A 27,709-nucleotide genomic window follows, 5' to 3' on the forward strand; every position below is an offset into this window, starting at 1 on the left:
TGTATGCAAACACGGACCAAATGGAAGAGTTCCAAGATAATATTATTGTAAGGGAACCTAGCGATGTGTTAAACGATTTACAACAAATCACGATGCTCAATCTCTAATAGTGTCCAAGTTATAATTTTTTGAAATGATAGCGGGACTTTGTGGACACCCTATCGATTAAAATTATTTCCAGTCCTCAGTGCATGGCTAAGAAAATTTATAATAAATTAAAGGTGAGGAACTATTACGGCGTGGAATTAGGTTTGATGAAAAGAAAGTTATATGCTATCCTAGTGTAAAAACGTTATTATTCAGTTACAGAAGTTTTAAATGACTGTTATTAGTTAATAATTTAGAGTACTGTAATGTAATAAACTTGTACCGATTGTTGTAGATTATGATTAAAGTGTTTTTGAAGCTTTGTATGTGTCTCAGTTATATACTTAAAATGACGTGTCTCCTGCACATTGAATCCTTGATTTATGAGTGTACGCAATGGGATGATAAAATTATGATACCGATGCATCCAAATGGGCAGCGACTGGTTGCGTCAAGCGTTTACATCCGTTTTTGTTGTTTTTTTTGTTTTTGGAAGACACTGCCGCCAGGCGGCACACAATCCACTGTGTAGTTAATAGAACTTCCGACGTAGCGCCACCGTCGCAGTAATCCGTACACAAGTCGTAAAGATTGGTTGCCATCAGACTGTCGCAAATGTTTTTCTTCTGCTTCTCCCGCTTCGCCATATCAGTGGCCTTAGAGCCGGCGAAAATACCGTAGTTTGTTTATCTTGCGGGAAAACAGTTCACTTACAGAAAACGTGTCGGGAGACGTGGTATTTCAATCTAGTCGTCTTTCTTAGTGAAATTAATGTGGTACCAGAAGCCGGAAGTTTGCGTACAATGTACAAGTAAACAAATGTCTCTGGGTTTATTTGTGTATATCGTGTTTGAGAGTGTTTTTCTTTGTTGTATTGCAATTTTGCGGGACATTTTTGTATCTGAAAGGCTCTTTGAAGCACACAGGATGTAAAGACGTGTTGCAGAACAGGTAATTCTTCACCTACAAAAAACCAAATTGGCGGTGAATAGTTTATTGCAGTTGTATTAATTTTGTCGTGTAGACTCCGGTAACCGGTTTTAACAGAAGACATTAATAGAAAATAAACATTACAATCGACGCGAACGACGTAAAAACTGCATGGTTCTCAAAATGAACAAATTGTGATAGTAATCGGTGCATGCGCATCTAGTTGGACGCGTATGGCAAATGGACTCGCCTATAATGCCTATAATACAGGAAAGTCAGCAGCGCACTGAGGCGTGGCCATTATCTGACATCGCAGGTGCCACTCGATCGTTATCAGTATCGACTCTGAATGAAAACAATGGATGATTGAATTTAGTACTACGATTTCATTATAACATAGAATTGGGCGTGTTGTAGATGCTGACAACAATGACGTTCTTTTCTTTGTTTCATAGGTCACGGATGGAGGGGCTGACTGTACATTGTCGTGCAATACGCCTATTTGTGAATTCTGTTTAAAGTGAGAGTAGACATATCAGAAGAGCGGTTGGATAGTGTGTGTATGTAATAAGATTTACGTTTCTCTTAAAATATGTTTCATATATAAAATTCCGCCCAGAATTTGCTAATTTAAACACCTTTAATTTGACAATATCGAATCAGAAAAAAACGCGCAGAAAGACGCACATACGTTGCTACACAGAGAATGAAATTGGTATACGTAATAAACTGCTGTCTTTGTTAAGGTATGTTTACTCCTTTGAGGACATGTTGAAATTAAGCCGCAGTTATTTCAGTGGGTGTGATCTGCCCGGTTTCTGTTAACTGAGTACATAGTTGGCGTTTAAGTAGCAGCGCAGGTTTTCAATTGACTTATCGTTTCCTCGCTTATGCGGACTTAACATTCGTTAACGAACATTAAAGCTAGTGCTGTCCTTATCTGGCAGCTAGTACAGTAGTGGGTTAAAATATGTCTTCGGCCACCCTAATCTAAGTTTTCTGTAGTTTACGTAATAGAAAATACTGGAATGATTTGCAAACACGACAGGTCATTCAAAATTTGTTCTCACTGCCGGTGTCTTTACGAAAGAAATAGCTTACATACGATTTAGAAAAGCAGGTTGCGAGTAGTATCAGTATGTATATTTTAACAACTCAACTGTAATAAAAAACAGTGCATATATTTTCTTAAAACCGCACAATTTTAGGAGTGAAATTTTACTAAAATTGAATAGTGAATATAATCTACAGATTAAAAAATTTTGAGTTTCGCATTACTGAGTGTAGATTTTTTTTTAATGATTTAGCGTGTTCAGAAGCGAATGCTACCGTCTTCACAACAACAACAACAACAACAACAACAACAGCAATAATATTAAAGCTCGCACTGTTACTGACAAACTTTTTGTTTTTTACATTGTATACTTTCCCTGTTGTATTATGGAATTTTCGTCTGCGACAGTGCATTTAAAGAAAATAAAAGTATTTATTCTGGAGAAGCAAAAAACGAGACTATTGTGTAAAGTGGTACGCTAACTGTACTTGTTACAGAAGACGTTTTAAAGAACTTTGAATTATTCCTCTAACTCCCAGTACATTTACTCCATAATGGTTTTCTTTACTGATGGTAAAATAAATTTGAGCTGAACAGCGGTTTGCACAGTCACAATACAAAAAACAAAAAATAGAACTTTCGTGTAAACTTTGCCTCCTTGTCTACAGTGCAGAATGGAGCTAAGTAATCTGGTAGGAAGATATTCAGCAAGATCCCACGCAGCATAAACCAAGAGTTTAAAATCCACCACCGATTGAAAAGAAAATTAAAAGCTTACCTCATTAGCCACTCTTGCAACAAATAATATATATTCACGGGACTGAAAATTTGTTAAGCTAACTACTTTGGTGAATAAATAAATATATGTAGCAGTGTTTCTAGTAAAGCTGCATAAGAAGTAGTAATGTACTGGAAGTGTGGTTCATTATCTTATTTGTTTTATTTTATTTTATTCCGAGTTCCGTTGATCCTGATAGCAACGGAGTTGCAAGGATGTGGATTAAGTCAGTATGTTTACAGTGTTAACAATACATACATTAGCACACAATATGGTTTATTCATGACTAGACTCATAGTAACTACATAGGACACTAGAAGAATTAAAAACATATTACATACATCAGAAATGATACTTACATGTACACATTCAGATTAACAACATCAAACTATTTGAGCAACAATATAATGTTACAGCAACAAATAGTTTACATTTATCCTTACGTTGCATGGCTAACTCAGTTGTATAATAAAAACTTGCTTATATGCACAAAAAAATTCACTAACTGAATAGAATGACTTTTGTATTAGGTATTCGTTCAGTTTGCTCTTGAATTTTGGTGTTTCAGGAGCAAGACTTTTGATGACACTGGGTAGAGCATTGTAAATTTTGATTCCTGTCTAACTTTCTCCTTTCTGTACAAGGATATAGTTAATATAATAATAATAATAATAATAATAATAATAATAATAATAATAATAATAATAATAATAATAATAATAGTAGTAGTAGTAGTAGTAGTAGTAGTAGTAGTAGCTTTATTCAACATCGAATGGTACACTGCACATGTACAAAGAAACAGTAATGATTAAAGTTATTTGTACAATACACAAGACACATTCTTTTGAATACGTCATTAATTTACAACAAAATTACAATAAGATGTTTACTGATTTCTATTCACATAATTTCGTAAAGCATTTGTTGTTCTTCATATAAGTATGGTACTCTTCTAATGGGTAGAAAGGGTGTTTTACTAAAAATTTCTTAAGCTGACATTTCAGTTTAATTGTAGGAAGAGCCATGACTGCACTAGGCAGTGTGTATTAGCTAATTTTATACCTGCATACTGAGGCCCCTTTTCGTAAAGTGCTGTTATGTGGCTGCCAACGTAAAATTATTCTTTATTTCTAGTATTGTACTGGTGGAAATCTGAATAAGTGTTTGGGGCAGTCTTTTCACAAGCAATATGGCTTTTAGAATGTATGTGTTTATAACAGTTCACACCTCTGTTTTTGGAAACAAGTTGCGACAAGATTCCCTATATTTTGCTCCACACCCCTTTTTTGAAGAATGAGTAGCTTATCTAGATTAGCTTTGATTGTTGCCCCCCCCCCCCCCAATTTCAATACTTTAGTTCAAGTGAGAGGAGAAACGCGCAGTCTTTAAGACTACAGTGTCTTTACAGAACTTACTAATAGAACTGATTGCAAATATATTTTTGACAACTTAGTTGCTAAGGAGTCAATATATGTGTCCCATTTGAGGTTGCTTTGTATTGTTACGCCAAGGAATTTTACACTAGACTCTTTCTTTACCAGTTCGTTGCCATTGTATAGGCTAATTTAATTTCATTAGGGTGAAGTGGGGTAAGTGTAACCACATTTTGGCATAGTTCAACTTTGACACCATATTGCCAACTTGTTATTGAAGATATGATTTTGAAATTTCTCATGCTTAAAGTTTGACTTATTGACTTTTAAACAATATACATTTTGTTTTTGAAAGAAAAAATTATATGGTCAAAAAATTGTTTTCCAAATTTTGTGTTGTGAGGTTACACTTGCCCCATGGTTCGAGGCAAGTGTAACCCCGCATTGTTGTACCCATACAGAGCATTGTAAAAGAGACTTGGGGTAAGTGACCTGACTACCCAATTTTTACTGAATTTGAGGATTTTTAAATTATTAAAATATCTTAAATTTTACTCAAGATATGAACTTTTTTGCACACACCTCTTTGTATATTATGAAATACAAAGAAAAAATGTTAGCTAAACTAAAAAATAAGTGTTAGCCTAAACCATAAAACACTGAAACAGAATGCATCATGGATGATTTATTTTTGTTTTAGGCCAGTAATTTATTAGTTTAAATTCTACAAAAGTAATATTTTTTTCTTTAGTAGGCAATTTAACAAAACAATAAAATATCTAGTCTCAAGAGAAAAGAAAAGATCACTTTATAAGTCACTTTGTATTATTTTTCATGGTAATTGAACTAAAATTGTTGGCAATTTGTGTTTAACGCTATACTGCCCTAATTCAACTTGTTGTATGAATCAAATGTAACACCAAATGTCAGGTCTCCCTTGTGACCCAAAGTAGGCTCAGGCAGCACAGAAATGACATCAGAGGAGGGAACTTGCATCTCATCTCTTCTATCAGGCCAATAGAATGTGGTGCCATGCTTTGTCTTATTTTTCCATCTGAGGAAAATCACTTCTGGATTTCCTAAATCAATAATTTTGGTAACTTGGCCAATAAAATGAACTTTCTTACATTTTGTTGCAAAAGCTACCAGAGCATAGTTTCCAACTGTAATTTTATCTTTGGCTTCAAAAAAGTTTGCCTCTTTCTTTTTCTTCTTCTTCTTCTTCTTCTTCTTCTTCTTCTTCTTCTTCACAGCTTATCATTTCTTTCCTGAGATCATCCAGTGTTATCACCTTCATCACTACATATTAAAGATAGGCCTCCTTCAGTTTCACTTTCTTCACTTGTTGATTGAACTTCCAGTCTTTTTTTCGTGTTACCCACATGAGCAATCAGGAATTTTTTTTCCACAACATTCTGAGATGCCATTTCAGATAAAGTAACAGCACTTTGTTTGGAAGATTTACTTTTCATTACCAAGCCCTTTTTATGCCGATAATGCTTTTTTGTTTTGCTTTCTCCTTATTATTCTTGTTTCCTTTAAAATCTTTTTCTTTATAGATGGCATCTTGAAAACTGATAACTTCAGCTCCTGGTGCACTCCTTTTCTTCTTTGTTTTACCTGTGGGACTACACTGTTGAACTGTAACCATGCCTGGCATATCAAGAGCTTTATCAGTAGAGTAAAACGAATCTCAAATTTGAAATTATCATGCAAAAGTTAGTTTGTAACCAAAAAATTGTGCAGTTATCTTTAAAACTGCAAAAATGACAGACCACCAAATTCTGAGCATGTCACTCTCTCGCAGAGTGAAAATGTAGACGTCAATTAAAGTCCAAAAATTAATTACCAATTTATGTCAGATTTGACAACTTATGGTTAAATATAACAAAGAAAGGAGTAAATTAACATGTGTGATAGGTCAGAGGTAAAAATACAGATTCTTTAAGGCACTATAAGCCGTGGTTACACTAACCCCACGGTTACACTTACCCCGCTTCACCCCATTCAAACTACTTTTCTTAAACTCCATCAAACATGTTTTACTGGTGCTTACATTTAAGTGGCTTTCATTAAAAAACTGAACAATTTCTTTCATCAAATTATTACACTTGGCCTCTAGTTCATTACATGATTCATTTTTACACACAATGGATGTGCCATTGGCATGCAGAACAATTTTGGAATTTATAGTACAGTATTTAATATCATTTACGTAAATCAAGAACAGAAGGGGGCCCAACACCGAGCCATGGGGCATGCCATACTTTAGGCAAGTGATCTCTGATTTGTAGACACCACTTTCCGTTCCCAAGTTTGACTTGTTACTATGAAAGTCCTCTTTTCACCTTGTGTTTTGACCATGATATTCACTATTGGTTTTGAAGAGAGAGTGATTTTTATTAATGAAACATACAAGGGAATATATGTACTGAGATATCATCGTAAATACCTGTAGTTTCCTAGACAGATTCCTGCACGAGTGCCTTGGATGCGCACCTCATGATGTGTAGCTCTCTTCTGAGCAATAAAAAGTTTTTTTTTGCCATGGCTGGATGCCCCAAAAGATGATTCTGTAAGACAAAAGGGCATGGAAATATCCAAAATAGGCAGCTCTTGTGGCCTCCTCATGTGTGTTTGATGCAATTGTGCTTAAGTCAAATGTTGCAGAATGTAGCCTTTTTTCTAGACCGAGGATATGGTTGGACCAATTTAGTTTGCAATCTATGTACACACCCAGAAACTTAGCTGAGTTTACTTGCTTTATTTGTTGTCCATTACATTCTATTTATATCCCCCAGTTCTTTATGCGCCATGTGAAACTGTACATAATGAGTTTCAGTTACATTCAGAGAAAGTCCATTACAATTAAATCATTTCAGAATTTCATCAAATGCATTGTTCTCAGATGTTTCCCAGTTGCTCCCTGTTGCTTTGTCAACTGGAAGAGAAGTATTATCAACGAATAGGGTGAACTTGCTCACTGACGTGGTGCAGTGTGGAAGGCCATTTATAAATATAAGATACAGTACCGTGCCTTGAGACACTACAGTGTTGACAGTGCCCCACTCGGATAAAGCTGGGATTCCAATACTGTCAGTAATTATTACCCTTTGTTTCCCATTTGTAATGTAGGATTTAATCCGTGTCCCCATTATTCCATCTGAGATGTAAGAAAATATTTTATGTGAAAAATACCATTGTACTCAAGTAAAAATTGATAGGCTATATGAATAGGCGTCCATGATGTTTCGTTCCACATCTGTGAAATTTCACTTTGTTAATGGGATTTACGGAACATGATAAATTAGGCAAGTGACAGTAGAAATACATTGTCCTTTTCCGAGACATGTTTATATTATATATAACTTACAGCTTTATTTACGCGCTGACATGTAAAATTTGATTGTATTTAAAACACGACCACCAGTCTTTGTGTGCTGTGTTCATTGCACTGTTCAGTTACTTCACGAGACACGATCTGCTCTGCTTACAATTCATAAAAACTGATGTACGCACAGTACGGAAATGCTGCCTATCGCCCCTGAAAGGTATTGAAATGAATGCAATATTTTTCCGTGCAGGCTGTTACTTTTTTAAACTTTTCAGTTAAAGTGTGAGACTGGACGACTCCAATTCATTGATGTTGTGACAAGACTGATCTGTAACGTAGCCCGAGGTCTAGGTTAGGTTGAAAGGTGATAATTTGGTTGTGAGTTGACAAAGGTAACAAATTTGAGAGCCGAATAATGGTTGTGCTAACAGATGGACCTTTAGTGTAGTCTAATTTTTACATTTGTGTGATGTTTAATGCACCTTTTGGCTTTAAAAACTAAAAATGCAAAGTAAGTTAAAAAGTGCCGTATTGTATTACGGACAAGTCTCCGACGGGTATTTTGCTGCATATTATTTATATTGTTTATGCATTCAGAAAATGTAAATCAGCACGGCCGGGTAGAGCAAACTCCAACCTCCCAGTGTCTTAACAATTGCCCTGTTTCAGTCGTACAGTCCCTATGGCACAACGTTCTTCGATGGAGATGCGGTGTTGTCTGTGTTGCAACACGCACTTGACTACACCCGCCGGTGAATCTGGAACCGTGAACGTGCTGCAGTGCCCTTTACCTGAGCTGACTCCAGGTCGATAAGTGTGCCACTATTCCCCGTGCTTGCCTTAATGTCCTCCTGGCAGTCCTCTTGTAAAACTGAGGCAGCATCCCCCTGTCTCGAGTGAGATGTTAAAACTCGGGAAGATAATGAGACATTACTGTTGCACACCATAGGGTTTGGGACACTATTTTCTTGCAAAAGCTTTACAGTACTGTAATGCGAGAGGGTGTTGTTATCGCCCGTTCACAATTAGCCGTTACTCAGAATCTGGTCCGGCTGTTGCTGATCTCCAACCGATGGAGTGGAATTACGTAGGATGCTGCAGGAAATCCGTTACTCGTTCTCGGATAGTGGGCACAGATGTGAAGAAATTGCCATATGCTCAGCGTACAGTACGACGATTCTTCCCTGTGGTGGGCAGAGGTGTTCCACCAGAACCTTTACGACAGGTGTACCTTCTCTCAATTTCCCACACAGCCTGACAGTGGGCTGTAGTCACATCTGAATGCCTCACAAATCTGGATATTGCACGATTCGACAGACTGAATGAAACCGTGTCAGGTGCTGATAATGCTTTTCACACAAGTATGCAGCATCTCCGTGTCTTTCACCTCGATCACTGAATGTCTGACATTACAGTGCTGGCTCGATGTCGGTGCTGTTCGTTGTCCTCGTATACCCCACTGAGCCTAGTAATCACTGAATGTGAACAGTACTAATGCATTCTGGTGGCTGTTTTACCAGTCACAGAAAGTTGCAGCTCTAATCATTACACACGGACCAGTGGTGTGCACATGTATGAAGTTACGTTGACAACTGACCACGTTCTGTATATTGCTGACACATTATCGGTGGAATGGGAACCGATCCCCTACTGAAAAAGTGGACGTTTGTGTCTACAGTCGGAATTTATTTATTTTGCCTGGTGGCTACCAGTTTAGATGCACGGTACTGTCCTCGGGCCATCCTGTGATCAAAAATTCAATTAGGCCTACTTACTCAGTAGGCCTACAGCAGTGCAAGACAAATTTACAAAAATATTTGTGACAGCAAATGCGTGACGTATAGTGAACCTTAAAATGCATTGCTAGCATCTTGGGTACCCCTGACATGCAGTTGCCACACTTTCCAAGTAGGTGTGCTGAGTATTAAAAGATAAGGTCAGTTTTAAGATTTAAATATATGTAAATTGTAGCCAACAGTGCCCCAACAGAATTGCAGATATGTTTACCCAAGTTTACATTTTTGTTGTTACATACAGTTTATTTCTTAATTTCAAATACTATGCCATTTTTCATATTTTTTACATTGTGACCTTTTAAGAAGTATAATAATAATAATAATAATAATGAACTCTGTATTTAGAGGCACTTTTATTGCTGCTGGTTGCAATTTACATATATTTAAAGCCCAACACTGACAAAATCTTTTATTGGTTGATGCACGTACTTGGAAAGTAAGTGTGACGCATGTCAGGGGTAAGGTGTCACTTATGCATTTTAAGTTTCACTATGTATGATGTGTTTGTTGGAATAAAGGATAGTATATTTGTAAATTGCTCTTGCACTACAGTTCTGAGTATGTAATTGAATTTTTTTGAACACAGCATGGCCTGAGAATGGTACTATGTACTGAAACCAGTAGCCACTGGGCAAAATATATTAACTGGAACTGTACACACAAGCATGTAGGGTACTTTTTCATGTCTTCTGGGTGGGGTGATTCACTTTTATTGTTGGACAGTGTGCTAGTCCCACGAGGTATGCAGCAGAACTGCTTTAGTGTCTAACAAAGTAGGAGAGAGCTACTGATGGGATGGAAGTGTGGGCCAGGTAGTTTGTTTGATAATAGCATTGTTCATGAATAATTTGTAACCAAGTTTGAATTTTGGTCCCAAGTTAAGTTATTGTGTTTCAGGGGTCTGGCCCCTGAATTTTATCTATACAAGAGGTATACTGCTGTCAACTGAGGAGGGGGAAGGAAATGCTTCGTGTAGTTCCGGAGGCTGAGGTAAGCTATAATTAGTTTTCTCTATAATACTTGTCTCTATAGTGTGTTTTAATACTTTTTATCATTACTTATCTAATGTTGCTACAGGCAGGTACAGTACTTGATAGTGTTTGTAATGTAACTTACTGTTGCAAATTTCATAAAATTTGTCAGTTCGCAAGCAATTTCTAGAATACTCCTAGCAGCCTGCAATTCCAACAAGTAATTTTTGCTGGTGAATTGTTTCATATGTTAGGAATTTTTTCGAAATATTTGTCACATACATGTAAATTGTTGGTTGTGATGTGCAAAGGTAATGCAGCAAGTAAAATGTTTGAATTGTCTTGGAAATTGTATAAGTTGTTTAGACGATCAAGTTGTAAATAAAGAACTTTAAAAATTGTGTTTTATGTGTAGGGTACAGAACTTAAAAAAATTTGGATGAGGATAGAAACTAAAGTTAAATAGCGGGAAACCCAGGATGGAATAATGACAATATTTATGTAAAGGAGAAGTTGCCACTCACCATATATAGTCCAGTAGGGTTAAACCTAAAAATTAGACAAATCGAAAATAATTCCTACTAAAGGTTTTATTGTTTTAATGGCTTCATTTGCGACCCAATATGACTATCCTTGGTTTTTCCCCCTCGGCGAAGTTGTGGAAAAGTGGTGGGGGGGGCAAAACTGTACCCGAAAAAGGGGTATTTTTTCGGTTTTGTGATTATATCTCGTAAATGACTCACAATATCGAAAACATAGTGTAATTAAAAATTGTAGGGCATGAAATTCTGCATTGAATGAGACCGTCCGCATATTTTTTGGACCACCCATTTCTATACTAGTGCTCTTCAAAATTGGACCAATTTTACATGGTCATGAAAAATTTTAGTTTTAACATCTGTTTTTTGGTAATATCGTTGAAACTAACCCATCAATAAAGTGGTTCGTACAAGTGATATGTAGGAATAAATTCTGTGTTTGATGAGACCAAAAGTGAAATGGACCACCCGTTCCTGTACACCTAAGTTTGTACTTTCATTGCTATGCATGTAAGGTTCTTCACATTTACAAATCTAGGTTTCTAGATCAATTTTACGCAGATAACTCAAAAATTACATTATCATGAGTAAATATTGAAAAAAAATTAAAGAACTATTCAAAGTTTAATTCTGACCATGCCAACTCTTTCTACAGTGACCCAGCAGGTTGAAGAGTTTTGTGGGGTATCACTCACTACCTCAGAGCAACATGTTGATGCGAGGGATGCTAGAGTTCAGCATGACAATGCAGACCTTCAGAAATTTATTGAGTTGTTTCAATCCCATGATCCTTTTCCTGTTACTAAATGTGTTATGTCCATCAGCACAGGAATCATCAGAGATGACTCAGTCAACTGTCACAGAACCCTGAAACCATATTCCACCGGGTAGCACTCCTCAAGAAATCTGCCGAACAGCTTAGAGAATCCAGAATGAGATTTTCACTCTGCAGCAGAGTGTGCGCTGATATGAAACTTCCTAACAGATTAAAACTGTGTGCCAGACCGAGACTCGAACTCGGGACCTTTGCCTTTCGCGGGCAAGTGCTCTACCAACTGAGCTACCCGAGCACGACTCACGCCCTGTCCTCACAGCTTTACTTCTGCCAGTACCTCGTCTCCTACCTTCCAGACTTTACAGAAGCTCTCCTGCAAACCTTGCAGAACTAACACTCCTGAAAGAAAGGATATTGCGGAGACATGGCTTAGCCACAGCCTGGTAGAGCACTTGCCCGTGAAAGGCGAGGGTCCTGAGTTCGAGTCTCGGTCCAGCACGCAGTTTTAATCTGCCAGGAAGTTTCAGCTTAAAGAATTCTTCCGATATGAGCTGGCACCCTATCCTCTCTCTCTCTCTCTCTCTCTCTCTCTCTCTCTCTCTCTCTCTCTCTCTGTTCGATACATCTGGGATGAGGAAGACTCCCAAGTTAGTATTATATGACTTGTTCACACCACTGAATGATGATGTAAACCTGGAAGAAGCAGCATTTGTCATCAACGGTGGATTTCTTTTCCACCAAGTTGTGTGGAAGAGTGGTGAAACATTCCAGTTAATGCTAACCAAATACATTGAATATTTAAAAAGACACTACAGCGGAAGTGCGACAAGTGTGCTGTTCGATGGCTACACAGAAGACCTGCCCACCGAGAGCATCAAATATGCCGAGCACCTCCACTGAAGCAAAAGACGCACTACTCCTGAGGTCATCTTTACCGACTTAATGATGGTGACTCTGACACGGGAGCAATTCCTTTCCAATGACAGAAATAAAGCGAGTCTCATTAGCTTGCTTATTTCGAGGCTTGAAGGTGGAGGCTTCTCAGTAAAGCAAGCTAATGAAGATGCAGACCACCTAATTGTTGCCACAGTGCTTGAGGTATCAGAGGAACATGAGAAGGTTGTGATTGTTGGTGAGGATACGGGCCTTCTCATTGTGGTCAATGGCCTAGCCACGCCATCAGCGAATATATATTTCTTGAAACCTGGAAAGGGAAAGACTTCATCAAAAGTATTTGGTTCCAGCAGTTTCAAACTGGCAAATAACATCAGAAGGGCCACTCGTATTTCTCCACGCCATAAGTGGATGTGACACAACTTCGGCACTCTTCGGTCAGGGCAAGAAGAAGGTGGTCAATCTACTGGTCAAAAATAAATGTCTTCTGGAAGATATCAAACCTTTCTTAGAGCATGACACTCAGGCTGAAGCTATTGTCAAAGCTGGCCTCCGATTTTTAACAACCCTCTCTGGAGGTACAGCAGGAGACACTTTAGACAAATAGCGATTCGACCTGTTTCCCAAATTCCAGATTCACCCTATCATCCCTACCACCGACATCAGAAGCAGTTCGCCAGCATTGCTTGAGGACCTACTTACAAGTACAAATGTGGATAGGACACCAGATGGATCCGCTCCTCTGGGGATGGCAAGCTTGAGAGTTTGGTTTTGGCTCTGTTCCTACCTCCAAAGAACCAGCTCCACAGTCTCTTCTCTCAACAGTTTCCTGCAAATGCAACAAGGGCTGTGCACGTAGTTGTGCGTGTCGGAAGGCGGGTATTAAGTGCTCATTAATTTGTGTCAATTGCAAGGGGAACTCGTGCACTAACTTACTACAACCAGATGAAACTGACGAACCAGATGTTGACGAAGACCTGGACTGTATATATGAGGTGACGAAAATTACTGACTTTGAGGAGCTGAGTGACAGGGCGTCGGACTCGGAAATTACAGTGGTGCAGTGACAGTCAAACGTTGACGCATGTGAAATTTGTGTACGTACCTACTTTTACCCTTTTCATCTCATACATTTATGTAAAATTTTGTAATTTCGAAATATAATAACCGCTACTTAATTTCAAGGAGTGTCGCTCTCTTCCTGCCTCCTTCGTATCAGTTGAATTGGTATCACTATATTATATCGAGGGTTAAGAACGGAGACCACGTATCTGACAAAAGACAAATTTTACAGGGGATCTAAAAAATGTAACTTTTTAATAAAATTTTTGATTGCTTCGATTTTTTATTTAGAGCATAATCGTTTATTACTCTCAGGTTGTGCATTGTCTTTTTTGCTTCATTTTGTTATAAAATATATTTTTTCACTTACAAGTTTTTTTGAGCCAGGACTTTTCCTGACATCTGTCAGATGCCAGGTCTCCGTTCTTAACCCCCGATATATGAAAAACTTTTTTAATATTATTTTTCAAATTTTACAAAATTTTAATATTTTATTCTATTGCTATATTAAATAATTACAAGACAGTGGGTTGTTATAGTTCTGTATTTAAAAGAGTATACATAAGAATTACTGAAGAACTACATTTGAAATTGTATTAATTGATGATGAGAAATGGTCCAACTTCAGTGAGGAGCTGTACCCAAATGGGTGGTCCAATAAATTCACTTTTGTTTTCATCGAATGCAAAATTTATCTCTCCATATCTTTTTTATTGATAGGTGGGTTAGTTTCAACAATATTACCAAAAAACTGAGGTAAAAACGAAATTTTTTCATGAACATGTAAAATTGGTCCAATTTTGAAGAACACTAGTATGGAAACAGGTGGTCCAAAAAATATGTGGATGGTCTCATTCATTGCAGAACTTCATGCTCTAGAATTTTCAATTCCACTATGTTTTCGATATTGTGAGTCACTTACGACATATAATCACAAAGCCGAAAAAATACCCCTTTTTTGTGTACATTTTTGTCCCCCACCACTTTTCCTCAACTTCGCCGAGGGGTGGAAAACCTAGGATAGTCATACTGGGACACAAACGAAGCCATTAAAACAATATAACCTTTTGTAGCAGTTATTTCCAATTTGAATGCTAATTCTACTGGACTAATAGTGGAAATGTTGAACTGCAGACACGCACACAAAAACTACTAAAAGCGTAAGCTTTCGACTGGAAGGCATTATTCTGAAATAGGCAACATACACAAATGTTTGTGCAAATGCATCTCTCTGTCACGGTCTCCCCCCCTACACACACACACACACACACACACACACACACACACACACACACACACACACACACACAAAGTGAAGGACAGTGGTCACGTGTGTGAGCTGCGTTTGTATGAATGTGTGTGAATGTTGCTATTTCGAAAGAATACCTTCCGGCCAAAAGCTTATGCTTTTAGTAGTCTTTTTGTTGTGACTCAACATCTCCACTATACGGTGAGTAGCATTCCTTCTTTTTCATAATATTTTTTAAATTAAAATTTAATAATGTGAAACTGTGGGAGTTCCTGTACTTCTGTATAAATGAGCAGAATAAGATTCAGGCATGTGAAATGAGATTTTGAAAAGCTGTGAAAGGATTTACAAAAATGCAGGGCAGTTCAAAGTAAAATAAATATAGCAGTACATCTATAAAAATTACAGAGAATGTATAATGGGCATTCTGCTCCGCAAGCAGTGGGAGCAGGCCTGTGAACTGTGAGCACTGTATCCCGTACAGTGGGAAGCCATGTGGACACTTGTGTAAACAACGAAATTGCTCCTGAGGAGAGTGCTTCAAGAAACCTAGATTGTCTTTATATCCTCTGTCACATTACACATCTGCATTCACACTCTGCAGACCACTGTAAAGCGCGTGGCAGAGGGTGCAGCCCACTGTACCCGTTAGTAGGGTTTTTCCCATTCCACTCGTATGCGGAGCACGGGAAGAATGATTGTTTAAATGCCTCTGTGCGTTTTGTAATTGATGTAATCATTTCCTCACAATCCCAGTGTAGAAGATGCCTAGGTGCTGTAGTGAATTCCTAGAGACATGTATGTAGGCTTTTTTCAGGGGTCTGCCAGTTCAGTTTCTTCAGCATCTTTCTGACTTTCCCCACAGGTCAGGCAAACCTGTGACCATTCCTGATGCCATTGCCTGTATGTGTTGAACATGCTCAGTTAGTCATATTTGCTGCAGGCCCCACACACTCGAGTAGTATTCTGAGGTGGGTCACACAAATGATTTGTAAGCAGTCTCCTTTGTAGAGTGATTGAATTTCCCTAGTATTCTACCACTAAACCGAAGTTTGCCACCTGCTTTGCTCATGGCTGAACATATACACTTCGTGGTCAAAAGTATCCGGACACCCACAAAAACATGCGTTTTTCATAGTAGGTGCATTGTGCTGCCACCTACTGCCCGGTACCCCTTATTAGCAACCTCAGTAGTCACTAGACATTGTGAGAGAGCAGACTGGAGCCCTCTGCAGAACTCACAGACTTCAAACCTGGTCAGGTGATTGGGTTTCACTGGTTTTGTGCATCTGTATGTGAGACTTCTGTACTCCTAAACATCCCTAGGTCAACTGTTTCCAATGTGATAGTGAAGTGGAAACATGAAGGGCCACATACAATACAAAAATGTACAGGCTGACCTCATCTGTTGACTGACAGAGACTGCTGACCGTTGAAGAGGGTTGTAATATGTAATAGGCAGACATCTATCCAGACCATCACACAAAAATTCCAAACTGCATCAGGATCCACTGCAAGCACTATGACAGTTAGGTGGGAGGTGAGAAAACTTGGATTTCACGGTCAAGCGGCTGCTCGTAAGCCACACATGACGCCAGTAAATGCCAAATGATGCCTCACTCGGTGTATGGAGCGTAAAAATTGGATGATTGAACAGTGGAAAAAATGTTGTGTGGAGTGACGAATCACGGTACACAATATGGCGAACCGATGGTAGGGTGTGGGTATGGCAAATGCCCGGCGAATGTCATCTGCCAGTGTGTGTAGTGCCAACAGTAAAATTCGGAGGCAGTGGTGTTATGGTGTGGTCGTGTTTTTCATGGAGGGGGGTTGCACCCCTTGTTGTTTTGCATGGCACTATCACAGCACAGGCCTACATTGATGTTTTAACCAACTTCTCGCTTTCCTCTGTTGAAGAATAATTCGAGCATGGCAATTGCATCTTTGTACACGATCGAGCACCTGCTCATTATGCACGGCCTGTGGCGGAGTGGTCACAAACAATAAAACCCCTGTAATGGACTGGCCTGCACAGAGTCCTGACCTGAATCTTATAGAACACCTTTGGGATGTTTTGGAATGCCAACTTCGTGCCAGGCCCAACCGACTGACATCGATACCTCTCCTCAGTGGGGCACTCCGTGAAGAATGGGCTGCCATTCCCCAAGAAACCGTCCAGCACCTGATCGAACATATTCCTGCAATAGTGGAAGCTGTCATCAAGGCTAAGGGTGGGCAAATGCCATATTGAATTCCACCATTACCGATGGAGGGCGTCACAAACATGTAAGTTCTTTTCAGCCAGGTGTCCGGGTACTTTTGATCACATAGTGTACGATCATTCCATTTCATATCCATACATAGTGCTACACTCACATATTTGTACGAGTTGGCAGATCACGACTGAGTCATTGCTATTGTGGTGCTAGGATACTACAATTTTTTCATTTTGTAAGTGCTCAGTTTTATATTTATGAACATTTGAAGCAAGTTGCCAACTATGAAATATTATTAAGAGCTGCGTTAAAATTTATGCTGCAGCTTCTTTCAGCTTCATTGTAGCTAACTGCATCATCTGCAAAAAGTTTGTGAATACTATCAATGTTGTCCAGAAGGCCGTTAATGACATGAACAGCAAGAATCTCAACAGACTTCCCTGGCGCACACCCAAGTTAATTTCTACATCTGATGATGACTCTTTCTCTGAGATAACATGCTGTGGTCTCCCTGCCAAAAAGTCCTCAGTCCAGTCACAAATTTCACTTGATACCCCATATGGTCATACTTTTGACAGTAAGCATATGTGTGGTACTGAGTCAATTGCTTATCAGAAGTCAAGAAATAATTCGTCTACCTGACGGCCTCAATCCATAGCTTTCAGCACGTCATGTGAGAAAAATGTGAGTTGGGTTTCGCACGATCAGTGGTTTCAGAATGCGTGCTGGGTGACACGGGTATATCATTACGTGTGAGCCGAGAATATGTTCTAAGATTCTACAACAAATCGATGTCGAGGATATTTTACGATTGTTTTGTGGATCTTTTCTATTATCCTTGTAAAGGGATGTGACCTGTGCTTTTTTCCAAGAACTGGGAATGGTTTTTTATTTGAGGGATCGACAATAGATTATAGTTGGGCTACCTCAGCTGCAAATTGACCGTAAATCTCATACGTATTTCATTGGGCCCTGGAGCTTTGTTCAATTTTAACGATTGCAGTTGTTTCTCAACACCAATTATTTGTCTCATCTTTTCAGTGGTACAAGGATTAAACTGGGGCAGTTCTCCTGGGTTTTCCTTTGTAAAGGAACATTTGAAAACGGAATTAAGCATCTCAGCTTTTGCTTCGCTTGCTCAGTTTCTGGTCCTGTCTCATGTGATAGGGCCTGGGCACTAACTTTAGAGCCACTAATAGCCTTTACATATGATCAGAATTTCTTGGAGTTTTGTGAAAGATCATTTGACAATATTCTGCTACTGTTGTTATTGAAGGATTTGTGTATTGCTAGCCGGCCGCAGTGGTCTAGTGGTTCTAGGCGCTCAGTCCGGAACCGCAAGACTGCTACGGTCGCAGGTTCGAATCCTGCCTCGGCATGGATGTGTGTGATGTCCTTAGGTTAGTTAGGTTTAAGTAGTTCTAAGTTCTAGGGGACTGATGACAACAGATGTTAAGTCCCATAGTGCTCACAGCCATTTGAACCATTTTTTTTGTGTATTGCTCTCCTGACAACCAAACACGTTTCATTAAGCATCTCTCTATCTATAACCCTACGCTTTGTTTGACACCTTTCGTGCAGTGCTCTATGTTTCTTTAGAAGTTTCCTTACAGTGACTGTATACCACGGAGGTTCACTCCCCTCATGAACTGTTCTACTGGATACATATCTACCCAGTGTATGTGCAACTGTTTTTTGAAACTTGAGCCGTAGTTCCTCTACATGTTTCTTCCCTGTGCTGAAAGTTTCAAGTTCCTCGTTGCAATATGACAGATCGATTACTTCAAGCTACGGGTCAGAGCACATTGGGCACTGGATTTTTTTTCATTTTCCCATTCAGTTGGTCTATGAATCCTGATTCCCCCCCTCCAATAACTGGCAGTTTGTTTGTAGACACAAACTGATAAATTCTGCACCGAACCTATATTTTCTACACACTCTTCGCCAGTAATATCTACACTTTCGTGGAGTCCTAAAGAGTATGTGACAAATTCTGTACAAAAATCGTGTGAGCCTCATCGGCTGTAAGTGTTGGTGGGAAGGATCCATATGGAACAGGCTGTGAAGCAGTCATTAAGATTCCCACCAACACCAGCTTTCCTGAATTGCGCAGGTGGGAACATTCCCTGCAATACATCCTACGTTCCCGTATCCCTCCCGGCCTCAACTTTCGTTACTCACTGTCCTCACCCATCCAGCCCCCTCCCTGTTCCCATTCCAGCACTACACAGCCGTCATTCCACCACCACACCCAGTCTTTTAATTTATTTTTATTTCTCTCCTTTCCACTACTTACCCCCTCCCCCCTCTGCACCTTCTCTCCTGCCCTCCGTCTAAACTGCAACACTTCACTGTCCACCACTCCCACCATACTCTGTCCCTCCCCCTCCCCGCCCCAGCCTCCTCCTTACCCCCACTCAGTTGCCACTCCCATCATGCACTGGTGCTGCTGCTCGCAGTGTGGTCTCAGCTATCAGAGACTGCAGATGTGTGTGCAAGTTGCGTTTATGTGTGTGTGTGTGTGTGTGTGTGTGTGTGTGTGTGTGTGTGTGTGTGTGTGTGTGTGTGTGTGTGTGCGTGCGTGCGTGCGTGCGTGCGTGTGCGTCTACTGCTGAGAAAGGCGTTAATGGCCGAAAGCTTTAATTGTGTGAATCTTTATGTTGTGTGTATCGCGACTCGGCTTCTCCGCTATATGGTGAGTAGCAACTTTCATTCTCTGGTATTGTTACAATGTATCATACATATTTATTGTTGCTACTGCTAGCAAATTTCTTAACTATAGATTTTAATTTATTAACTATTCATACAACCTTTTAGATACATTAATATATTTTATCCATTTTACTCTCTCATGTGTTTTACAAACAGCTGTGTATTACATTTCACTCGAGTCATTTGAAGCTGCTAGATGCACTTAGCGCAGGCGATTTCTGTTTTACGCGCACATTTTCCGCACGCAGCTTTGTGGCACTTTACACAGTTTTCGCTGCTCTTGTTGCCTTCGCAGAGGCTGATTTTGCACTTCCTCCACTTTCTAGGTGATTTCAGTCTCATATCTCCTTCCTTTGCCTGACGTTCTTGCTCTGCCGTTTCCTCGAGTTCATTTGCCAGTTGAAGTATGAACTGCTTTTCCATTTTCTCGTTCGTTACTATGTTACAGATGACTCGTGTATTTATTGCCGCCATGTCCAGTATGTTGTAGAAGGTGTGCATTGGCCATCTCGTATGTGCAACCTTCAAATATATGTACGGGTTATTTGATCATCCACATCCACGCCGTACTTTGTCGCATTGTGGAACATTACGGTTTCAGGTTTTTTCTTTCCTTCCTTGCTGATTGCTACTTCAGCATGCAGCGTACTCAGAAGTATGACATTTTAATTCTTCTTTCTTTGGTATACAGACAAGGTGCAGTCTATGTTGCCACTATTGGGCAGTATTGTGGTGGAGTGTATTTCAGCATTGGCTTCCTGATTTCATCGGGGATTACACGGCAGATCTTGTTCGTTGTACCAACTAATGAAATTTTCTTTTCTTTGAGTTTTTTAGCAAGTTGAAGAGATGTAAAGAAGTTGTCTGCGGTCACATTTCTTCCTCAATTTACAAATGGCTCCACGAGATCCAGAACGATGTACTCTCCAAGTGGTCGGTTCTCTCTATGCGTGTCCTCTTTGCCAAGGTGTGGGAAAGCATTACGTATATACAGGGTGTTTCAAAAATGACCGGTATATTTGAAACGGCAATAAAAACTAAATGAGCAGTGATAGAAATACACTGTTTGTTGCAATATGCTTGGGACAACAGTACATTTTCAGGCGGACAAACTTTCGAAATTACAGTAGTTACAATTTTCAACAACAGATGGCGCTGCAAGTGATGTGAAAGATATAGAAGACAACGCAGTCTGTGGGTGCGCCATTCTGTACGTCGTCTTTCTGCTGTACGCGTGTGCTGTTCACAACGTGCAAGTGTGCTGTAGACAACATGGTTTATTCCTTAGAACAGAGGATTTTTCTGGTGTTGGAATTCCACCGCCTAGAACACAGTGTTGTTGCAACAAGACGAAGTTTTCAACGGAGGTTTAATGTAACCAAAGGACCGAAAAGCGATACAATAAAGGATCTGTTTGAAAAATTTCAACGGACTGGGAACGTGACGGATGAACATGCTGGAAAGGTAGGGCGACCGCGTACGGCAACCACAGAGGGCAACGCGCAGCTAGTGCAGCAGGTGATCCGACAGCGGCCTCGGGTTTCCGTTCGCCGTATTGCGGCTGCGGTCCAAATGACGCCAACGTCCACGTATCGTCTCATGCGCCAGAGTTTACACCTCTATCCATACAAAATTCAAATGCGGCAACCCCTCAGCGCCGCTACCATTGCTGCACGAGAGACATTCTCAACGATATAGTGCACAGGATTGATGACGGCGATATGCATGTGGGCAGCATTTGGTTTACTGACGAAGCTTATTTTTACCTGGACGGCTTCGTCAATAAACAGACCTGGCGCATATGGGGAACCGAAAAGCCCCATGTTGCAGTCCCATCATCCCTGCATCCTCAAAAAGTACTGGTCTGGGCCGCCATTTCTTCCAAAGGAATCATTGGGCCATTTTTCTGATCCGAAACGATTACTGCATCACGCTATCTGGACATTCTTCATGAATTTGTGGCGGTACAAACTGCCTTAGACGACACTGCGAACACCTCGTGGTTTATGCAAGATGGTGCCCGGCCACATCGCACGGCCGACATCTTTAATTTCCTGGATGAATATTTCGATGATCGTGTGATTGCTTTGGGCTATCCGAAACATACAGGAGGCGGCGTGGATTGGCCTCCCTATTTGCCAGACATGAACCCCTGTGACTTCTTTCTGTGGGGACACGTGAAAGACCAGGTGTACCGCCAGAATCCAGAAACAATTGAACAGCTGAAGCAGTACATCTCATCTGCATGTGAAGCCATTCCGCCAGACACGTTGTCAAAGGTTTCGGGTAATTTCATTCAGAGACTACACCATATTATTGCTACGCATGGTGGATATGTGGAAAATATCGTACTATAGAGTTTCCCAGACCGCAGCGCCATCTGTTGTTGAAAATTGTAACTACTGTAATTTCGAAAGTTTGTCTGCCTGAAAATGTACTGTTGTCCCAAGCATATTGCAACAAACGGTGTATTTCTATCACTGCTCGTTTAGTTTTTATTACCGTTTCAAATATACCGGTCATTTTTGAAACACCCTGTACTTTGTCATTACATCAACGGCCAAGCAGAATTTGAGACCATATTTGTCTGGTTTGTTGGACCTGCATCTTGCTTTACTTGGTAACAGTTGCTCATCGGTGGTTATATATTTTCTCCTGGGCGGTAAGTGCGAGTACAGTTTTCAATGAACTTTCCCCAAATTTCAGGTACGAGAGTGAATTTGTTGGCTGCCAGGCATTCAGTTCGGGGTGATTTTTCATCAAAACGGAGAAATCTGAGAATCTCCTGAAATCTCTCCTCGATACAAGCAGGCCCCTGAGAGTGCGGCCAGAAATCATCCACAGGCATACCTCTTCTGCACGATACACCCCGAACGTACACGATGGCTATCAGTTTCTCCAGCTCCTCAAGTGACACAATCCAGTCATCGTTTTTTAGAGTACTTTTCGAGCATTTGAGTCTGTGTATTTCTTCACAAAACGTAGCATTGCTTCGTCAAAAATAAGACGGTAGGCATTAATGACAGAGCTGTCTAATCGTTGACAATCGTAAGCAGTGGGACCTCCTCTCTCCTTCAGAACATTCACAGCTGACTGCCTTCTAGAAGATGAATAATTTCCAATCCCCCACACGGTTCCACCCCTTGCAATCATCGTCTTAGATGCTTCCGGTTGTACCTGCTGTAGTGAAAGAGGTGATAATTGATGTATATCAGCATCTGAATCCTCTTCCACTAATCGTGCCTCGTTCACAGTGTCTTCATCTTCACTTGTGTCAGGTACGTAATCGTCATCTTCGTCACTGAAATCAATTTCTGATTCAACCTCAGAATTCTTTAAGAGATGTAACACTTCTTCATCACAAAATCTACGCTGACGATATGTGTTCGAAAACGTGTTTCACGGACAAAGATTGCTTGAGTGACACAACATAAGCTGTGGTGGGCTGGAATGTACACATGCCAAGTTGTAACAATGAGGAGCAACTGCTCTGCGTTACTGCTCACTGTATTGTTGGATAATTTACTTATATTCAGAAGAGAAATTAAAGTGGGGTCACATTGACCCCTTCTGCCGTACTTGGGATACTAAGTGAAATGTCGAAGAAAATTCAAATATTTTGTAAACTCTAAAACAGCTTCAGAAAGAGGAGAAAAATTTAGAAAAAGTTATATAATTTCATTAACGAAATAAACAAATTGGATATGACAATGGATGAAAAATGTATGACGGGGTCATTTTAACCCCTTCCGCTGTTCTAGTGTTATAACCTCTTCCGCTGTTCTAGTGTTAATAAGGTAAGTAAAACAATAAGGAATTTTCATCAGGTTGGTTTCCATTAGAACTGCTGTGCACAGTGACGGTGATGTAATTCAAACAGGGAATTCGGGAATTACTGCAGTTCAATCTGTACTTTAGGATTTCAGCTACAGTATAGCTATCATCAGTGATTATGCAGTGTGTTGTACAGATTCGACAGACTTGTCTACCTTAGAATGTATGTAACATAATTCAATTAGTTTGAATTAAGCTGTGTACCTGCTATGGTCATATAATATGTGCATTTACTAGTCTGTTGAGTCTATAAGAGTCACTTCATGTGCACTGATGATAGCTATATTGTAGCTGAAATCTAGATCTGCAATAAAGTACAGATTTAATCCCGACCGATTGCTGACTTCCTTCCTGTCTATAAGGAATAATAGCAAGGTACTCAAATAAATATCTCAGATGGCCCGGTTTAGTAAAGAATTAAAATTTTAAGACTCATTGTCCCCAGTGAGACTGGTGCAAATTCATCTCACGTGACACGTGTTTACAGTCAGCTGCGGGACAGAGCTTTATTTTGAGGCTTCAGAGTCACAATGCGTTTGTGGAAACCCAGCATGAATTGACCACCGGGGGGGGGGGGGGGGGGGGGTAGCAGATAAAGATATGTAGCATAATTTGTGGTCAACAGTCCACACTGATTTTTGTAATCTTAAGAAGGAACACTGTAGTTGCCCTAAGATTGCATTCGCTACAGGTTCTTGATGCTGCAAGTATATTTGCTTCAAATGTTTATATGACAAGTACCATCCGGGTAGTTGTTCGAAGGAAAGAGAGGACGTGGAAGAGAGCGAGTGAAAAGTCCACTGTAAAGGAAGAAGTTGTTTAAGAAATTTATTCGCCTGTGTTGTTGTTATTCCTTAGTGTCCCACTTACCTTATTAACCCTCCTAATTGTACCAGTTTTCATACGGATAAAAGCACAAATGAAAAAAAGCTGTAAAATGCATTTGGGAATCAAACGTGGGTCCTCTGCTCTCGAGCCAGATATCTTAGCCATTTTGCCAGAGGCACTTCCACTGAACGGTGGTTATGCTGTGGGTACATAAGCAGACCCTATATATATGATGAAGAAAAATGCTCAGTTTTTAATTGTTTATTGATCCCTAAATTTTGAGTCAATTGTGATTCATGAAGTTTAGGAATGGTGTTCTTAAACTCTGGGGTTGGTAGGGGTAGGGGCTTGAACCAAAATATCTTACAGCCTTTCGTTTTAGGTTGTATGTAAGCAACTTGACAAATATGAGATGAATTAGTCGGCTGTGTCTGACGCCCTCCTCTTGTTAGTGCTAACAGTGTGAATCTGGGGCAAGTCGGTAGTAGTACATACGAGGGGCGTTTGAAAAGTCCGTTCAAAAATAAAAACTACTTATGTGTTTGGGGTAAACCTTATTTATTTTTCAACATGGTCTCCTTCTAGACTTATACACTTCATGCAACGCCGTTCTAATTTGTTGATCCCTTCCGAATAATAGGAATTGTCCAAGTCTGCAAAATAGCTATTATTTGCTGCAGTCACCTCCTCGTTTGAAGAAAATCTGTGTCCCGCCAGTCATTTCTTAAAATTGGGGAGCAATTAGTAGTCTGAGGAAGCCAAGCTTGGAGAATAGGGGGAATGTGAAACAAGTTGGAATCTTATTTCCATTAATTTTGCGACCACAACTGCTGAGGTGTGTGCTGGTGCATTGTTGTGATGGAAAAGGGCTTTTTTGTGGCCCAATCGTCAGCGTTTTTCTTGCAGCTCGGTTTTCGAATGGTCCAATAATGATGAATAGTATGCACCTGTAATAGTTTTACCCTTTTCCAGATAGTCGATGAGGATTATCCCTTGCGAATCCCAAAAGACGGTCACCATAACCTTTCCTGCCGAAGGAATGGTCTCCGCCTTTTTGATGCATATTCTCCCTTGGTAACCCATTGTTTAGATTGTCGTCTCATCTCAGGGGTATAGTAATGTATCCATGTTTCATCCACAGTGGCGAAATGATGCTTCCTCTGGATTCTTCCTGAACAGCTGCAAACAGTCCTTGCAACACTGCACACGATTCCGTTTTTGGTCAAGTGTGAGCAATCGCGGAACCCATCTTGCGGATAGCTTTCTCATGTCCAAATGTTTATGCAAAATATTATGTACCCGTTAATTGGAGATGCCTACATCACTAGCAGTCTCACGCGTCTTAACTCTTCTGTCATCCATCACCATATCATGTATTTTATCAATGATTTCTGGAGTCATAACCTACACAGGGTGTCCAGAACCTTCAGCATCACTTGTACCCATATGGACACTCCAGAAATTATGAAACCACGTATAAACTGTTCTAATCGAAGGTGCAGAGTCACTGTAATGTTTTCAAGCTTGTCTTTAGTCTCCTGAGGCGTTTTGCCTTTCATGTAATGTTTAATCACCAAACGAAATTCTTTTTTGTCCATTTTTTGATAATCACTTGACTTCCTTGATTCACACGAATGCCAAACACGAAGAAATTGACCAATATGGCTGAAACTTGGCGTGCATTCTTTCCGAAGATTGCTCCGAACTAAACATGACCATCTCTAAGATTTTCCACGGATTTTTCAAACGCCCTTTGTAAATTTGGTAACTGGTATTCCCAATACAAAAGTGAGTGTGAGTGAAGCCTTTTCAATGTGAAAAAGAGTAAAAACTGTAGATAAGCTAGACGTGCACTATTGTAGAAGCAGGATAGATAGCACCTGCCAGCAGACTTGATATTCGAATAGCAAACGGGTAGCTGCTGGTTGCAAGTGTAGACAAGAGCAAGACAGTAGTAAAAGAAGCCCCCATCTAAGTTCAAAAGTTTGAAAACAGTGAGAAGAGGCATCGTAACAGATCGAAATGTACTTTCAGAAAGGTTTCCATAATAGGAAGCAGTTTCATTTAAAAACTGATGTGTGTGGTGTCTTTTTTATCCAAGTATATATTTTAAGCTCTTCAAGTGTATCCAGGGGTCATTTTTTTGGAATATAATGCCACATTTGAAGACTTAGAACTGTGTGTCCTACCTTATGTCGACATTTAAAAAAAATGAGAACCAGTAGTTGTTTTATTGCTAGAAATGTTGCGTGTAGCCAGTGCAAGCCTCGTAACTGCCTTTATTGTTGTGTTACACTTGCAACTTACTGAAGAAAATAATTACCTATATTGTGTATCTATTGACTCAATACATAAATGAATGGGTGGTTATAATTAAACTTTCCTTATTTAACACTTTATAACGTGGAAACTAACTACCATTCGAGTACCAAACTTGGTAGGATTAACGTCCAAAGTATGGGGTGCACGATTTCCGTGCATCACAGTGCCATTCTCCAGTTCCAGTTACAGCCACCAGGTGCCACGATCAGTCGTCGTGATTCATAGTCTCACACACCTGACCAGTCACGCTGCACTTGTAGACGTGTCTACACGAGTTCGGACATAAGAAACAGGGCATTATCGGTGAAGCTCTATTATCAAAACAACAGTAATGCTGCAACTGCACATCGAGAAAATTGCCTGTTGAAAGGATTACGGAAGGGTCCTCTTCCTCCACCTGCTGTGCGGAGAACGGTGAAGAAGTTCAAATCGACTGGAGAACTGGGCGTCGCTCCGGGTAGAGGCCGATGTCCGGTTGCACGACAGGTGATTGACGAAATTGCTGTTGCTAGGACAGACAATGTGTGCAATTCCCGATCGTCAGGCAGTGCACGTGCTGTGTCACGACAGTTGAGCTCCCGTGGTCCACTGTACGGAAGGTCTTTCGAACCGTTCTCAAATGGTACCCTTACAAAACCCGTGTCGTACAGCAGCTTGCACCACGGGATGCACAATGACAACTTCTCTCTCCGCTTTCTCACGTGGATTAAAGTTAACTAGGGCTGGCCCTGGACCATCCTGTGGACAGACGAAGCTCGTTTTTCTCTGACGGGTGAGGTGAACACACAGAATTGCCGAGTGTGGGAATCTTCACCTTTACTCACTGTGCACGAAGTTCCTCTGCACGGTGAACGTGTCACCGTCCGGTGTGGCTTCGCTGCTACGTTTGTCACTGGTCCATTCTTTTTTGAACAGGTTGGCACTCGAGGAGCGAACACGTGCAGTGTGACTGGCC

General features: G+C 40.2%; 1 protein-coding gene across 5 annotated transcripts in view; it reads left to right on the plus strand.

Moving 5' to 3' along the window:
- Positions 1 to 676: 676 nt before the first annotated feature.
- The window catches only part of LOC124720049, a 158,032-nt gene continuing 130,999 nt past the window's right edge, over positions 677 to 27,709 (plus strand). For 3 of the 5 annotated variants that reach the window (XM_047245307.1, XM_047245310.1, XM_047245311.1), the window contains exons 1-2: positions 677 to 1,038; positions 10,250 to 10,342. In XM_047245307.1, coding sequence (XP_047101263.1) covers positions 10,316 to 10,342 — 27 coding nt within the window. In that variant the 5' untranslated portion in view covers positions 677 to 1,038; positions 10,250 to 10,315. Of the gene's footprint in view, positions 1,039 to 1,377; positions 1,393 to 1,472; positions 1,578 to 10,075; positions 10,165 to 10,249; positions 10,343 to 27,709 lie in introns of those variants that run through there. The other 2 variants (XM_047245308.1, XM_047245309.1) reach the window with 2 other exon arrangements.

This window comes from Schistocerca piceifrons, chromosome 11 (assembly GCF_021461385.2).
Source record: "Schistocerca piceifrons isolate TAMUIC-IGC-003096 chromosome 11, iqSchPice1.1, whole genome shotgun sequence".
Classification (NCBI taxonomy): Eukaryota; Metazoa; Arthropoda; class Insecta; order Orthoptera; family Acrididae; genus Schistocerca; species Schistocerca piceifrons.